Source organism: Alligator mississippiensis, chromosome 1 (assembly GCF_030867095.1).
Source record: "Alligator mississippiensis isolate rAllMis1 chromosome 1, rAllMis1, whole genome shotgun sequence".
Classification (NCBI taxonomy): Eukaryota; Metazoa; Chordata; order Crocodylia; family Alligatoridae; genus Alligator; species Alligator mississippiensis.
The window spans coordinates 258412296-258428509 of NC_081824.1; the positions used below are offsets into that span (position 1 = coordinate 258412296).

Sequence of the window (16214 nt, forward strand, 5' to 3'; positions counted from 1 at the left end):
GTTTGTAGATGGCCACCAAATCCCCTCTCAGCCTTCTCTTGTGGAGGCTGAACAGGTTCAGGTCCCTTAGCCTCCCCTCGTAGAGCCTGCCGTACTGCCCCCAATCATGCGAGTGGCCCTCCTCTGGACCCTCTCCATGCTGGCCACATCCCTCCTGAAGTGTGGCGCCCAGAACTGGAAGCAGTACTCTAACTGCAGTCTGACCAGTGTCGCATAGAGGGGAAGTATCACCTCCTTGGACCTGCTCGTGATGCATCTGTAGATGCATGACAAGGTGTGGCTAGCCTTACTGACTGCATCCTCAAATTGGTGGCCCATGTTCATCTTGGAGTCTATAATGACTCCAAGATCCTTTTCTGCCTCCGTACTGATGAGAAGGGAGTTCCCCAGCCTGTAGGTATGCTGCTGGTTCTTCCTCCCCAGGTGCAGTACCCTGCACTTGTCAGTGTTGAACCCCATCCTGTTCTCATCCGCCCACCCCATAACCTGTCCAGATCTAGGTGCAGCCTGTCCCTGTCCTCCAGCATGCCCACTTCTCCCCACATCTTAGTGTCATCCGTGAATTTGAACAAGGTGCTTTTCACCCCCTCGCCCAAGTCGCTGATGAAGATGTTGAACAGTGTGGACCCGAGGACTGAGCCTTTGGGGCCCCCACTGCCCACATCCCTCCAGGTCAAAAATGACCCGTCCACCACCACTCTCTGGGTGCGGCCCTCCAGCCAATTTATGACCCATCTGACTGTAGGCATTGACATGACAGTCGCCTAATTTCTTAATGAGTGTTCCTTTGCTCTCAACTTCCAGTGAGTTCCTGAATCAAGAAGCAAAATATTAAGCAGCCTGTGAATTTCCTCTGCCTTTTGGGGACTATGGAGAGAAATAAATTGCCACGTATGGGAATGACCTTTTTGCTGAGAGAGGCTTGCAACTGGGCTTCCCAGAAGTGGCTTCTATTTCGTACAAATTACTCCAGTAGCTGTTGGGCTACAGCTGCCCCTCCTATCATTGCCTGCTGTCTGCATGGCTGGAAAGCTCTCAGAAGGGAGACAAAGAAACTCTGGCTAAACCAGGGAATTTGTGCTTTTTTTCCCCTTGCTAACACCTTTTCAGTGCGTCAATGTGTATAAACTAGATTCAAATTGTGGCCTACTTGAAAAAGACCTGGAAATGATGGGATGAGATTTTCTTTAACGTATGTGAGACTCTTCCACAACTTAATTTTCCAAACTATTCATTATTGGGGAGTAGGGACTACTAAGTAGATAAAGCAGGCTCTGTAGCCCCTGAGGAGACAAATAAGTCTGCAGCAGATGACACACATCACACGAATACGTGCAAAACATCTGCAGAACTGGATCCTTTCCAGATGTTGAAGGCTTTGGTGAACAGCCTTTCTGTGCTGCTTATTTGTAGACACAAGTCCTAGCAGCTGTCTCTTGAAACTTCATCGTTATTTTGCAGAGTTGAACTACATTTTAAAACACAGAGTAAATTACTTAAGAAATAAATGTATATGAGATTTTAAATGATACAAAAATAGTTTGAGTTACAAAATGTTTGGTACTTCAGGTCATGCTCCTCTTTTTCTTTCCCTGAGTGATGTAAATGTATAAGTACCTTGAGATAATAAAGGGATTTCTATGCATATATCTACTCTTAAAGATGAAAACTGTTAAATGCCATGCTGGGAATAGCTTTTTTCAATAATTATCTATGAGCATATAAAACTTTGAATTTGCTTGCCCAGTGAAATGTGGCCTCCATTCTGAATACCTCATTCTGTCATGTGAAATGAAACGGAATACAGTGGCTGTTTTGACTATGTAAAGACATGGTTTTCTCTCTAAAGGCCACATGATAAGTAATAAGAGCAGATTTAAATCAAATCGAGCTATTATTGTTCTGCTGCAGCAGTATTTGCTGCTGTGGAGGTGTTTGTAAGACTCCGCAGGCGGCTACACATTCAGCTGTGGCTTAACAACTGAACTGCTGCTTTCCTTTCTGGCAAAGGTAATTTGCTTTTAAATTACTTAGCTGTCGCCAGAAGTTCTGGTCGCAGCAGGTCTCTGATCAGAGCAGTAAGGGCATATTTAGAGTGGGCCTCAGCCTCAGGCAGGTCAAGCTGTGCACTTCTCCCAAGGGGCTATCTGCGTGGCTGAGGTCAAGGAGGCCACTCGTCTCTCCTCCAGCTCTGTCAGTTCTCTTGTTTTGCCCAGTCCCTTATCCTCTCCTTTGACCCTTCAGTCAGTGAAATTCTTGTTTAAGTTCTCTTCTGGCTGCAAAAGATGCTCAATCCATGGAAGCATTTAGCTGCTTGACAGGCTGGAGTTTCATTTCTTTTCTCACCCCTACTTGCCCTCTCTTTTGTCTGTTGTTTTCCAATGCAGTTACCCATCTGGCCCCAGATGTTCCATGCTCCTTAAAAGGTAGGAAAACTATCTGTTCACAATCTGAATCCAAGGCTTCAGTTAAGGGCAGTGATTCTCATCCCAGGTGCCAAGAGACCCTCCTCAAGGTATTGCGAGATTCTACTTGCTCTTGGGTATGCAAGCACTGTGAAGGATTCACAAGATAAATGCAGAGGTTTCAAATAGGAATCTGTAGTGTCAAAAGCATTCCGACTTGCTGTGGTCTTTCTGAGTTCTCTGCAACAAAATAATTGCTCTATTATTTTCTGTAGTCAAGGCATGAGTGAAAGCTAAGAGCTGGCATCTTGTGAGGGATGCATTGAGTCTCATGAGGGTTGACTTTGGTCTAAAAAGTTTGAGAACCACTGGTGTAGGTTCTCCTTTTCTATAGTTTATTTTGGAGCTTGCTTTTATAACAAAAGGTATGAGGTGCCTGGCTGAGTGCAAACAGGTAGAAGTGAAGTCAGCCCACAGATGAGTAATCAGAATAGCTTAGCAGTTCTTGAAGATAAAAAGTCTTTTGGAACATAGACACAATTCATTGTGTCTATTTTTTGTCTACAGTTATTAAACATCACATTTGGGAATATGATTTATTGATCAGAGCACTACATTCACTAGTTCTTCTCTTGTTTGTACCACTTGGTTGCTGGGTGATGATTGGTCCCTACAAAATAGGCCTAATACCTGTTTCCTAAGGGTTCTGGGAGGCTTAATATATGTTAAGTTTCTTGATGTCTCCAGAATATCTTCAAAGTGCATTTTATTGTGGCTCATGGTGAAAAGCAAGCTTTCTGGATGTTTGCCCATATATAAACTGACTTGTTTTTGAATAACTTTCCTGACTGAACTTGGTGAACAGCTCTCTACTGCAGTGCTTGAACAAAAATAATATCCTTGCAAAAATAATATCCTTCCTATAAAAGGAAAGCCATTTATTTCTCTGTGTTTCCTGCTATGATCATTTCTTGATTTTTAATGTCAAACTAAATAATCTTATTTTTCAGGCACTTTCAAAGTTATTCAAGATGCTCTAATAAGGAAATTATTTCACAGATTATACTGTGGCTCCTTATTTCTTCCCATCTTCCCCCCGATAGATTTGTAATAGTCTCATCTCGACTGCAGGCAGACACAGCAACAATATTGTTCTTCAGTAAGAAGTGTTGGAAGACTGTAAACCTGGAAATGCTGATATGTTTTGTTTAAAAAAATAATCTAGGGAATCATCATGGATTATACCTACTTCTTTCCTCATCTGAAACAAATGACTTGCAGAAAGCCATGCAAAGCTGAATTTGCATGGAAGTTGAGCACCAAGACCTCAAATATATCTCTTATTTGAAGGCATAATTGTATTTTTTTAAAGTGCTTTTTATCACAGTCTGTAGATAAGAGGTGTGGTGTGTGGACCACCTGAGCGTAGAAAATACATCAGAAGAAAAGTGGTAGGTGGAAATAGAGATAGTAAAGTGATATAAATTATAAAGTAAGCTGCAGAATAAAAACCTTTCAGCTAAATGTGTGGTTGACATATTTGTATAGGTTAGCCAAGGCTAGAAAAGAACTTCATTCTATGAAGAACTTGAAGGTTTAACAAAACTGGTGAATGATGGCAAATGAAACTTTGTATAGATAACCTCTGGTTAATGAATGCTAAAAAGAACCCTCTGAACTGCTTATAAAGGTTAATCAGTCCTTACCCCATGCCACTACAGTTGATTTGGAACCAAGGAATCCTTGTGGACTGCTTCAGTTCAGAAAACTGTGCTAACGTGCAGTGATGGCAAAGGAGAAAGTAAAGGGAAACAGAATTCTAACTGAAGCTATTAAATATTATTTAAAATTATTAGACAGGGAGAAGAAAGTTAATTTGATGGAGAGATTGAATGGACTAGGACAACTCTGGCTTTTATGATGAAAAAGAGGGAATGGGATAAAGTCTTTCCTAAAAAGAGGTCTACAAAATTAAAAAAATGAAAGCTTTTTATGTACATAACCTCAAGCTGCACTGCTTTCTGTTTTCTTTGGTGTGAGGCTATAGAAGTCCAGCACTGGACTCTGAGATTGATTCATCAGCACCAGTAATCCCTATTAAAAGGCTTAAGAACTCTGTCAGCCTCACTTCCTGAAATTGAGTTCTCTCGCTAAAGTCATAACCTTTTTGGATGTCCTTAAGATACTGTAATGATCAAATGTCAGCAAGGGGGAAAGAGTAATGACAGCTTTGAAATGTATATTATCTTGGCCTGGGATGGAAAAGGAGCCCATGTGCTTCTTCAGTAGGAAATATAGCATGTTATTGTGCTATACACACTGCACGACGCCAAGTAGTGTGGTCTTCTGAATACATAATAGGGACTAAGAATACCTTTATACGGTGTAGAACTACATTGTTGGATTATTTTCCTTTTGTGGTTTCATATTTTCATTTGATGATGTATTCTCCTCCATCACTCGCAATTTGTATTTCAACAATGAGCTTCTCAACCAGCGAAACATGTTTCTGATTCAAGCAATTCATACATTTTGATATTTTTATTATAATAATGTAGTGATACTGATTTTAGTTTCAATGGTGACTATTTTAATATTATTTCAGTTACTTTTATCCCCAAAAGCTTTTCAATATCTTGTGTAAACTCAGATTGTCTCAAAGCAAGTTTATTCCACACAAAGGCGTAGGCTTGAGTTATATCCACAGGTCCATTTAAAACCTTGAATAACATTTGAGGCACTGTGTAGAAGGAATCTCCAGACTTTATTTGCTTTCAGAAATTTCTCCTGATAGCTGTGTAGTAAATACCACATCTTGCAAACTTCTTGAAAACTGGCAGATCTAAGTAAGCATAGCTGGAGTATTGCAATATGCCTTCCTTGAACATGGCTTTTTAATCAAGTATTGTGTTAAAAAGGCCCATCAATTCTCAGCTGTAGTTGCTAGGCTGATCACTCTCTCCTTAGTGTTTGGACTCTTGCTTTTTACTGTCTAAATGAGAAGGCACACATGGGACAGGCAGTGCTATCTTCCAAGAGGATCTGACTGTCCTATATTAGGTCTGTTTTGCCAATGGGTAGGGCTGGAAGAAATTTGAGGGCAGAAATAGATTTATCTGTGTCAAGTTGTGCACTGTTATACAGTACACACAGATGACAGCAAAGATGCTATAAATCCAGCAAAGATGCAGGATACTATTTAAAATGAGGACAGGGAAATGGACATCTCTACAGAAGATGGAAAGAACAGGGAGATCTTCCTGTTGCAACCACTCAACTCAGTGTTGTCCTAGAATGCTGCCTGAAACAAATGGTGCTGGAGAAGGTCTATGGCATGAAAACATAAACCTTTCCATGCTAATGACACTGGTATAGCAGTCTTAAGCATTTGTAATATAACAACCAGGGCATCTTGCTGTCCAAGCCCCATGAATGCTTGTAATTGAATTTTGTATGTGTGACATTTAGTGCCAGTTTTATCATTCTTCAGGAATGATGAAACAGAATTTAATTGTTTATGCTGCTCTTCTCTTGGACCCAATACCCAAGTATTTAGCTATTTTTGCCAGTGTACAACTGCATTAGTTCTGGCCCATCTCTGTTTCCCCTCCAAAAATTGTCTTCAAGAGTGCATATCCTGAAACAGCTAAACCAAGTTTCTTTGCAACAGTAAAGATGCCCATGAATTTCCCATCCTACAAGGCCTTAATGTTGTTCTCTCTATGCCGTGACTACTCTGTGAATGATTTTTATATCTTGCAGAGCACAAAGACTGCTCCAGCTCATTTTAGGTCATTTTGCCCACTATTCATCTCCTGGACCAGGGGGGCGCCACCAGCAGTAAACAATGTTCAAGTTGTGCCCTCAGTTGAATGATAAGTTCTAAATCTCCTGTTTTCTCCCAGTGGGATGCACCTAAAATGCCTATTTTTTTCCAGCATTAGAGTGAGTCAATCAAAATGCAACTTTTATCCAATCCACTTATAATCCATTTAGTATAAATTGCATCTCTATGTAACTTGCAGAGCTCTCTTTGCTGTAACAAAAGCTGTTTTATTTCAGAGGTATGATTTTAGAGAATAGGCTGTATAAAGTATGTTGTTTTTAAGGGGCTGCTGGCCTCAACTAAAAGCATTTTGTTTGTTTTTTGTTTGTTTTTAAAAAAGCCATAAAGTGTCAGAAGTGGGCTTTTACAGAAGCCAGATGACAACCTGAGTAAGACCATGGCATCTGCACTGACACTATCTGTGTCTGGAGAAGATAAACGTTATTGCATTCTTTTCTAATATGTAATGTTATTAAAAATAGGTTAGTCACAAGGATTCCTTATCAGAGTTCCTGCTCCAGCCCTAGCCATCCATTCGAGAAATAGTGACCAACATTAACCTTTCTAAATGTAGCCTTGTGGGGAAAAGGGCCTTTGTTTGTCATCGTTACCAAATTTAATCAAGGAATAGAGGCAGCGTCTATTCCTGTCTGCATTAATACAAAAGAGAAAAGACCTGGGAAGGGCAAGAATAACAGAAGTGCAGTGACCACCCATGTCAGAATTGCATGGAATACAAATCTATCATGCTTGACTTGTTTGTTACTCATACTGCGTTCAAGTGGCAGAAACCTTGAAAAGATATTGGCATCAGCTGTGTAGAAACAGCTGTTTGCATGCCCCTTTGCTAAGAGAAAATTCTTGGGTGGAGGAGCTGGGAGATGATGCCACAATTGCGTAACTGGAATTAAATGAATGGGTGGTACCAAGAAATGCTAAAGTCACAATACAGTTTCTGTAAAAAGCCCTTTTTGAACCAAGAAGTTCTCAGCATCAAATTCTATATTTGAAAATACAACTGCTATTGGACTATGAAAGGAGATATGGGGAAGTGTGCAAGATGTCCCATGCCCATGAATGATAGGAAATATAGCATTTCTGGTTTGGGGAGGCTCCTGATGCATTCATTAACTGAGAAGATAAATGCAATGTACCTTTTCTTGAATTGCAATATTAGGAGCTTCCGATCAAGTTTTGCAGAGCCAGTCATTCAGTTAAATGATTTAAATTCAAAGCATGAAATCTGGTTACAGTAAGCAAAATGTAAAAAAAATAAAAATAAAAAAATAAAAAATACCATGAAGTGTTGGAATAAATCTTTGAGGCCAGAGAGTAACTGAGCCACAGCATGGGTTAGAGATGTGTGGATTGTGAGGAGACTGAGAGCACTGCTGATTTAATGGATATGTGAAAAATATAGCTGCCTTGGTAGTTTGGTCTGTATGGGACTTATAACACCTGGCTGACATGCACATCCCCTTTGTAGAAGCCAAACTGAAAAGCCTATTGAAACTTTTTCATCCACTTTTTATAAATACCCATCTCTTTCTCCATAGTTCTTTTCATTCAGATGGAGAAACCCATCTTTCCTACTATGGGATATGGTTTCTCTATCACTTAGGAACCTTCCCAGAATACTAAGAATATCTTGTCAGTAAAACACCCAGATTCTCAAAGCACATGAGTAGCTCTTCTTTTTTGTTTATCTATGCTACAAGTTTGTCTCTTCAGGAGATCCCTTTGTTTATGTAACCCATCATTGCCTGGTCCAGCATAACAGCAGCTAAAAGGCCAGATGTAGCATGTATTTTTATTTCTGTCTGCTTATAAATTAAAACAACTTTCCTTATGTGTATATGGGAATACAGCGCTGGATGCTAGCTTGTTTATTTTAACTCTTGGATTTCAGTTTTCTACAGCTTAATATACTTAGCCTGACTAAAATTATTGTCAATATTTATATTCTACTTGATCCATGTGTAGCATGATATTAGAACAGAAAGCCACCCATATATCTTGCTGTGCTGGTGAGCCAAAATACTCAGTGTCTTCAATATATTTCAGTTCATTGAACTATTTATGCGATGAAGCAAAATGAGATCTGGGCATCTGATTGTCAAGATTGGGTTTAGCATAAGAGGGGTAAATCTCATGTTGGTTGTGTCCTATGTATGGACCTTCTTAAACATAAGGCTCCCTGTGCATATATTTCCTATGCTACTAAGTATGGTGCCTATTTTATTTACTATCAATTGTTTAATTTCTCGTAACTAAAGTGTGTTCTTGACCATCTTCATTGTCCTGCTTTTTTCATAGATGATGGGAAATTCCCAAGTCCTGGGCTTTGGCTTGGACTCTGGCACCATGCAAAGAGGAAGGAAGATTGTTTTGTGTTTCAAGGAAGACTCAGGAGATGTGATTTGAGTTCATGGCTATCCAGAGGCAGTATTGTCTTCTGGTCTCCATGTGTACAGAAAACCAAATTCCCCTTTCCATGATTTGTCCTGTAAATAAAAAATATTTACAATTTATTTTCTCAAAAATAACTTGAATAGCTTTTTCTCTCTCTTTTTTAAAGCAACTGCAATTAAATTATCAGGCACCAGGACAAGTAATAATTGCCTTTGTTAAAATACCTGCAGTTTGAAACGAGAATTATTTCATGAAGTCGTGTAGCAAGAATGGAGTGGACAGGGAAACAACTAAACTGCAAGCCACTCCCTCCAGTCACCAGACCCCTAACCACAAAAGTACGCTGCTGGAGCATTGGCTCCTTTTCTAGAGCCAAGCTGGTAAATATAGAAACAAAGGAAAACTATGGATGCCTTTAAATCATTATAATCAGTGACCTTGAAGAACAGGTATATAAGCCTGCATCTAGCAGAATCCTGACAGTTTCCTTCTTTACTATTCAGGGTAAGTACCAATCTTTCTTCCTTCGGAGTATATGTATAGCCCACTGTGCTCGTTTGTTTTTTATGTAGCTTAAGATTTTAAGGCTTTGGCAATGATGTCAGTAAGCACATAATGGTAAGGTAGCAAATGATATGGTAGCAAATTTGTCTTTTTCTGAGAATGTTGGTAGCTAACATTTGCTTGTTCATTTAGCCAACTGGAACTAGTTGAACCAAGTCTTTTATGAAAACTTGAGGTCTCTTGTTATGCTGCTGATTGGAACTCATCAGTTGTTATATTCAAGTCCTGTTTTCCATCATCCTTAACATCTCAGCAAGATTATAAATAATGCAGTTCACATTTTTAAGCGAATCAGCTATCCAAGGCATGTTTAAATAGGAACTGAGCCACTATCCTTTGAGAATTGCTGGGTACCACTTCAAATTTATACTAGGCCAGCCTTCAAAGCTCCTACAGATTTGCAAATCAGATTTCACTAGTACTGTAGCCTAATGGCTCAAGTTGAGAACAAGGAACGGGCAAACTAAATCGCCTGCTTTCTAGCTTTGGACCTTCCACTGACTGGTGATTTTGGGCAAGTCACTTAACTTCTTTTTTATGTCATTTAAGAACTGGAAACACTAGTTCTCAGGGATGTTTTCAAGCATAACTCTGGTTTATAAAGTGTTTTGGACCCTGCAAATAAAGGCACTGTTCAAATGCAAGCTATTACTAATATTAGGGCGGGCTGACTAACAAGTTCCCTAAAGATGGTATCATTCCCATCTTTGCTGACAATAATGACTTCAAAGCATCTTGTGGATCTTGGCACAGAGAGGTCTTTTCTGCTAATTTTAGCAATGCTTCTCCTTAACAGTATAAAATGCTTAACAGTATAAAATGCTTAGCTTTGCTGACTGGCCATGGATTTATAGTTTCCACTGCAGAAAGAAAGAAAACCTACTTTCATAACTACTTTCACTTCCATGCAGGACAGAAGTACATATAAAGTGAATGGTGTAGCAGTAACTTGTTTTACATTTGGGCTTTTGAGATGATTTCCAGAATCAAATTTGCTAATTTGCTAATTTAAAAATGGACTCATATGTGCACATTTATCATTCCTTGTACCTTCTGTTACAACTCTGTTTAAAAAATGATTTGATATAGTTTCATAACTCTCTGTAATGCCATGACTGCTTCTATGATTTATCCTTCCACAGTGACAAGGTCCTGCCAAATTAGACTGTCATGAGGGTTTTGAGTAAAATCTCCACAGGGATTTGCAGTCAGCTCAGATTGACACTGAAGTAATTGTCAGCAATTGAGCCTGGATAGGGAACCTGTCCAGAATGGAACATGTTCAGAAAATTACTTTGCGTTGATGAAGACTTTTGACTTCATGAGAATCCCATAAAATAAATGAACAAGAAATAACAAAACCTGAAACCAAGCAAGAGCATCTTGAAAAATTCTCTTCAGTTATTAGTCTTGGCACAGAAAGTAAAGCTGACCAAGTGAATATCTGCAAGAATCAACTATGCAGTCATCAAATATCAATTAATTATGACCTCTTGATTTTAACAAAGTAATTGAGAAGACCGATTATGTTTGATAGACAAGACTTTGGCAGGGGGATTGTTCCTTCCTGGGTTCTTGTTCACATTAGTTCCCCAATCCAACTGGGCTTTATACAGGGTAATATAAAAGATATTAATAACATATCTAACCTTGGTGAAAAGTAAAATGTTTATATAGGAGAACAAATTCATCACTCCACTTCAGTGAAATTTCACTAAAGATAACTTTGGCCTGTTTTTCTAGAGTGCACAACCATTTTAATAGACACTTTGAATGAGATATAGCTGTTAAAGGGTAACGTTTCTTTGCACTGACTTGCACTGTTTAAGAGGTTCTCACTACAAAAATGGCAGTGGACTTCAAGTAACACATTTTCTTAGCAATGAAAATAAAGGCATCATGAAGTAATTAAGGGTGCCTATACATGTACATTGAGGGTGCTCTGACACACTGCAATTCAGAGCAGACTTGATGAATTGAGTCTGCTGGAGCATGGTAATTACCACGCTCCAGCAGACTCCAGCATCACATCCATCTGCACCCCCATGCTGAAAAATGGCAGCGGGGGCACTTTAACTAACACTCATTTGATGGGCTTTAATTAAAGCACCCCTGCCACCATTTTCCAGTGCAGGGATGCTGATACACATGATGATCTGGTCACTTTAATTAGAGCTGCTCTAATTAAAGTCTGTCCATACCCCTCCCCCCAGAAGCATGTGTATAAATGCCCTATATGCCTTACAGTATGATGACAGGTTTATGTTAGATATCAGTCTCTTAATCGACTGTACACCACATGCTGTCTAATTTTCAGCCTGATGGTCATTTCAGTTCTAATGGTTTTACTTTCATCTGCTTACCATACAACCAAGTTCTTAAACTGTATTTCAAACTATATTCTAAGTGTTATGTTATGGAGAGTCTAAGACTTTGATCCTTGCACAGTCAACACATTTCCTCAGCTCAGTCTTGCCCCAGCAAAGATTAGAGTTCTTAGCTTCAGAATTTACTGAGCAAATATTTCTATAAAGAAAACCAGGGTAAGTGCAAATGTTTGGCTTTCTGCAGCTCACATTTTTGCCAGCAGTTGATACACAGAAATTGGGGTCCTTGACTACAGCTTATAGGTAAAATGATGACCGTAACAGTAGCTAAAAAAAAACAAAAGCTTGACTACTAGACCAAATCAAGAAAACTGTGAAACAGTTGACATTAAAAGGGCCCTGAACCCTGTTGAACTGACATTCCAAGAAAACACTTACCTAAAGCATGGGGAGTGTGTGTATTAACTCCCTGGAGATGCAATGGGAGTTTCCAAATAACCCTGCCAACACCCAGGGACTTGACTGGAAATTAGCTCAATGCTAAGTGATTATGAAAAATCCCAGTCTTAAATGGTCCCTGATTATAAACGACTCTCAAACAAGGCTGTGTGAATTGCATGAGTTTTCATATGAAAGAGTTGAAATATTTCCTTGTCTTTTAAATTTGATGTAAAATGATAGCTTATCTTTTGTATTATAAAAAGATGAGACAATTCTCCCAGGCAGAAAAGCATGATTTAGGCCAGGACTATTGAATAGGCAGAATTCAGCTGACTCCAAAGAGCTTGCAAGGCTTTTTAGGGTTATTCTAGCCAAGAATCTTTATTTGACATGTTTGCTTTTTTGAAATTATTAGACACTCTTGCTGCCACTTTATTCTGTGTGTTCTGTATCAGATTTCAAATGTGTTAAGAAACAAGGGTATTTTTGCTTTGTGTTTTGCAGACTAGATCCTCTTCTTCGTTCTTTGGGCTACGCCACCTTGATAACTTGCCAAGATGATGCACATGTCAGAATTTGGGGAGGCTGCGCCCTTCCTCAGGAAGAGTGAGAACGAGCTGATGAAGTTACAAACTGTGGCATTTGAAGGTAAAATATAGTCTCTGTAATTGGCTGGCAACTGCTGCTGGCCTGTTCAACCCTGCACTCATGAAGAAGTTGGTTAAATTAGCCCACATTGAACTCCATGCTCCTGCAGCTCTGCGGTTACTGGCCCACACAAGCCAAGTGAAAGCTCACTCAGGTATTATTACACTGTACTGGAGTGCTTATGTGACTGCAGTGCATGCAGATCCTTAGCTGGTGAACTCCATGCTTAATTGGATTCACCAATAAGGTGCATTATGACTAAGCTTTTCAATGTAGCATACACTGAAATGTGTCTGTTTAGACCAGGGGAAAAACAGTACCTTGGACTAACTAGATGTCTCTATATTTAATCAGCCTCTACATTGCATATCAAGACATATTGTATGATGGATATTCCCTAACCTCTCCAGGTTGCCTGTTCCAGTCCTTAACCATCCCCATACTTAGATAAGTGTACATCAGCTTATCAATAACAGCTTGTGTATACTGTATCATATTTATCCAAATTCAAGATGACTTTGAATTTAAGATGACCCGCCCCATAAATAGACTTTATAATTTTCCATTGGTAGAATGTAATTGAGGAAAGCCACCTTATATATGTTCCCTTGCTGCTATGGTGGAGAAAGCAGCAGCAGGGGACAAGGGGCCAGATCCCCACCCTTGCTCTTCTGTGCCTGTGTCTATCCCCCCGGTGCCTGCTCCCCTTGATATCTGTCCTCTGCCATGTGCCCCTCTATACTTTCTTGCCCCTTATCACACCTGTGCCTGACCCCTGCTTTAGGTCCTTTGTGACTATTCCCCCACACACTCCATGCCCACTCTTCCTACCCCTCCTTACCTTCTGCTGCAACTCTGGTTTGGCTCTGAGGCACTCAGCAGTAGTGACAGCCCCAGTCCTGGTCCAGCCGCTCCTAAGCAGAAGCGGTGGCAGCTCCCAGCCAGGCCAGGCCAGGGCTGGAGGGACCAGAGCAGAAGGTAAGGGGGGAAGGGGCAGCTGCGGGGAGGGGGAGTAGGAGGTGGAGCTGCAGTGGGGAGCAGGGGGCTGAGGGGTGGGCACTGGCTCGGGGGCAGGGTGTGGGACCCCCCCCCCCCCAGTCTCCCCTGCACTCTCCACAGCAGCAAGCCCACTCCCCCACCAAATGAGCTGTTCCAGCCAAGCCCAAGTAGCAGCTCAGCTCCAGCTTCAGCCATGAAGCACAGGAGTGAAGCTGGAGCTAAGCTGTCACTTGTGCCAGGCTGGTACCTGAATCCAAGATGAGGCTTTTCCCCTGCTATGTTGACTGTGGGGGGGGGAGGGGAGACTTCATCCTGGATTCAAGTAACTATGCTATGTATAAGGACAGCCTCTTAGTTTGTAGACTTCACTTTAAGTTACTTGTTTCCATATCTTATTTTTCCTGAAACCCCTATTCATGGAGGACCTTCAGGTATGGTAAGAAACATATATACACAAATAAGCGAGAGGTAAATAGTGTATAGTGTTAACAAGCAACATGTAGTATTTTGATAGTAAACAGTAAAAGGCATTCTCTGGACATCTTCTGCACTCTATTACAGGGGTGGCCAACCTGCAGCTCTGGAGTCACATGTAGCTCTTCAGAAGTTAATATGCGTCTCCTTGAATCTCTGCACAAGCACACAGGGACCAGCTTCCCTCTGGGAGAAGATGAAGAAAGCTGGTCACTGTGTCCTTGTGCAAAGATTCAAGGAGATGCATATTAACTTCTGAAGAACCACATGTGGTTCTGGAGTTGCAGGTTGGCCACCCTTGTAACAGAGTGCCAGGAAATGTGGTTAAAATGTGGCTGGGAAGCTAAACAACCTGGGATTTGTTCTTGGTTCTGATAGTGATTCACTTGTTGAATTCTGGTGACTCTCTTAACATCTCATCTTCTCCATCTGTATATTGGTGATGAGACTACCTACCTTCTGGGAGCGTTGAGGCTTAATTATGGATTCTGAAATGTTCCCCTGATGAAGCCTGGTGAAGAGAAGGCTCAGGGGGGATTTGATGGCTGCCTGTAAATATTTAAGGGGCCTGCATCAGGATGTGGGAGAACAGTTCTTCACCAGGGCTCCTTAAGGGATAACTAGGTCTAACAGCCACAAACTTCTAGAAGGCTGTTTCAGACTCAATATAAGGAAAAACTTCTTACCAGTCTGGTTGTCCAAGGTCTGGAACAGACTCCCCCCAGAGGTGGTGCAAGCACTTACTCTGGGCTCATTCAAAAGGCATATTTGGATGTTTATCTTGCTGGGATCATCTGATCCTTGCAGACTTCCTGCATCTGGCAGGGGGCTGGACTCGATCTCATGAGGTCCTTTCTAGCCCATAATGTCCATGAAATCTATGAAAAGCTCCCTAAGTGTGTAAAGCAGTACTTGCAAAAGGGAAACATTAACACAATATGTTGAGGTTTTTTATCCTTTAACTACCCACACAACTCCAGTTCATATTGGTCAAAGTTAAGCAGTTGGCTTGTGGTATAGACTAAGGGGTTTTGTACACTTGCAGTATGAAAGTAATCTTTATGATATTACTTGCAAAGATTAATTAATTGCTTTCATTTGAATAAATACTATAAACTGTTTGTTTCTTTGATTCTATAGGGAAGAAGAAATGTTGGATTCCTGATGATAAGAAAGCATACGTTGAAGCTGAGATTAAAGAGTGCAGCGGTGGCAAAGCCACAGTTGAAACTATGGATGGAAATGTATGAAACTTTAATTTTTTTTATTTGACTAGTGAGTTGAGCAATATTAATCCTCACCTAATGAGGGCTGAGGAGTAAGTTTCAGTAAATAGAAACTAGGTCAGCTCTTACTTCATTTATACCATCCATAAAATACACTGTAAAAGACAAGCACTAGCAACCAGTTGTACTGTGAACATTAATGACATCTGAAAAAATAACCAAAGGAAAGAGAAATATAGAGGCAAGTCTAAAAAAATTAAACCAAAGCATGATAGTAAAGATAAATAGAACCAAAGCAGTTAATAGCTTGTACTTTATTTCTTCTTTGATATCTATCAGCCAAAGTTTGCAGCCATCGGACCCTATTTCCAACCCTACAAAAAAAAATGAAACACTATTGTACTTAAAAATAGTTCCATGATCCTACAACTTCATTCTCCATCTGTTTATCACCTGTCTACCTTCCACTGTGCCTTTGCTTTATATTCATCTGACACCTATTACTTAAAATAGGGAATGGTCTTAGGCCAGGTGGATTCACTGGGACCTATATCACAATGTAGGATATGTGCAGAAACAGAGAGCCATGCTGGCTGCCAGCAGTGTCATACATCTCTTTTTTTTGCAGACCCTCACTTTAAAAGAAGATGATGTGCAGGCCATGAACCCCCCCAAGTTTGATATGATTGAGGACATGGCAATGCTGACCCACCTTAATGAGGCATCTGTGCTGTACAATCTGAAAAGACGCTACAGCAACTGGATGATTTATGTAAGAGTCACTGTTAAAACCAATATATTTTGAAGTAGAGCCCTCAAAGGCTGCAATGCTAACCACTTGTTCCCAAATTGACACACCCTAAAATAGAGGGTTTCAGTTACATTTTCAGAG

The 16214-nt window shown here is 40.4% G+C and overlaps 1 protein-coding gene across 2 annotated transcripts in view; it reads left to right on the plus strand.

Annotated features, from left to right (window-relative positions):
• The first annotated feature begins 9032 nt into the window (after positions 1 to 9032).
• The window catches only part of MYH15 (myosin heavy chain 15), a 71189-nt gene continuing 64007 nt past the window's right edge, over positions 9033 to 16214 (plus strand). For both annotated transcript variants that reach the window (XM_019476196.2, XM_019476198.2), the window contains exons 1-4: positions 9033 to 9147; positions 12480 to 12623; positions 15237 to 15340; positions 15951 to 16094. In XM_019476196.2, coding sequence (XP_019331741.1) covers positions 12533 to 12623; positions 15237 to 15340; positions 15951 to 16094 — 339 coding nt within the window. In that variant the 5' untranslated portion in view covers positions 9033 to 9147; positions 12480 to 12532. The remainder of the gene's footprint in view (positions 9148 to 12479; positions 12624 to 15236; positions 15341 to 15950; positions 16095 to 16214) is intronic.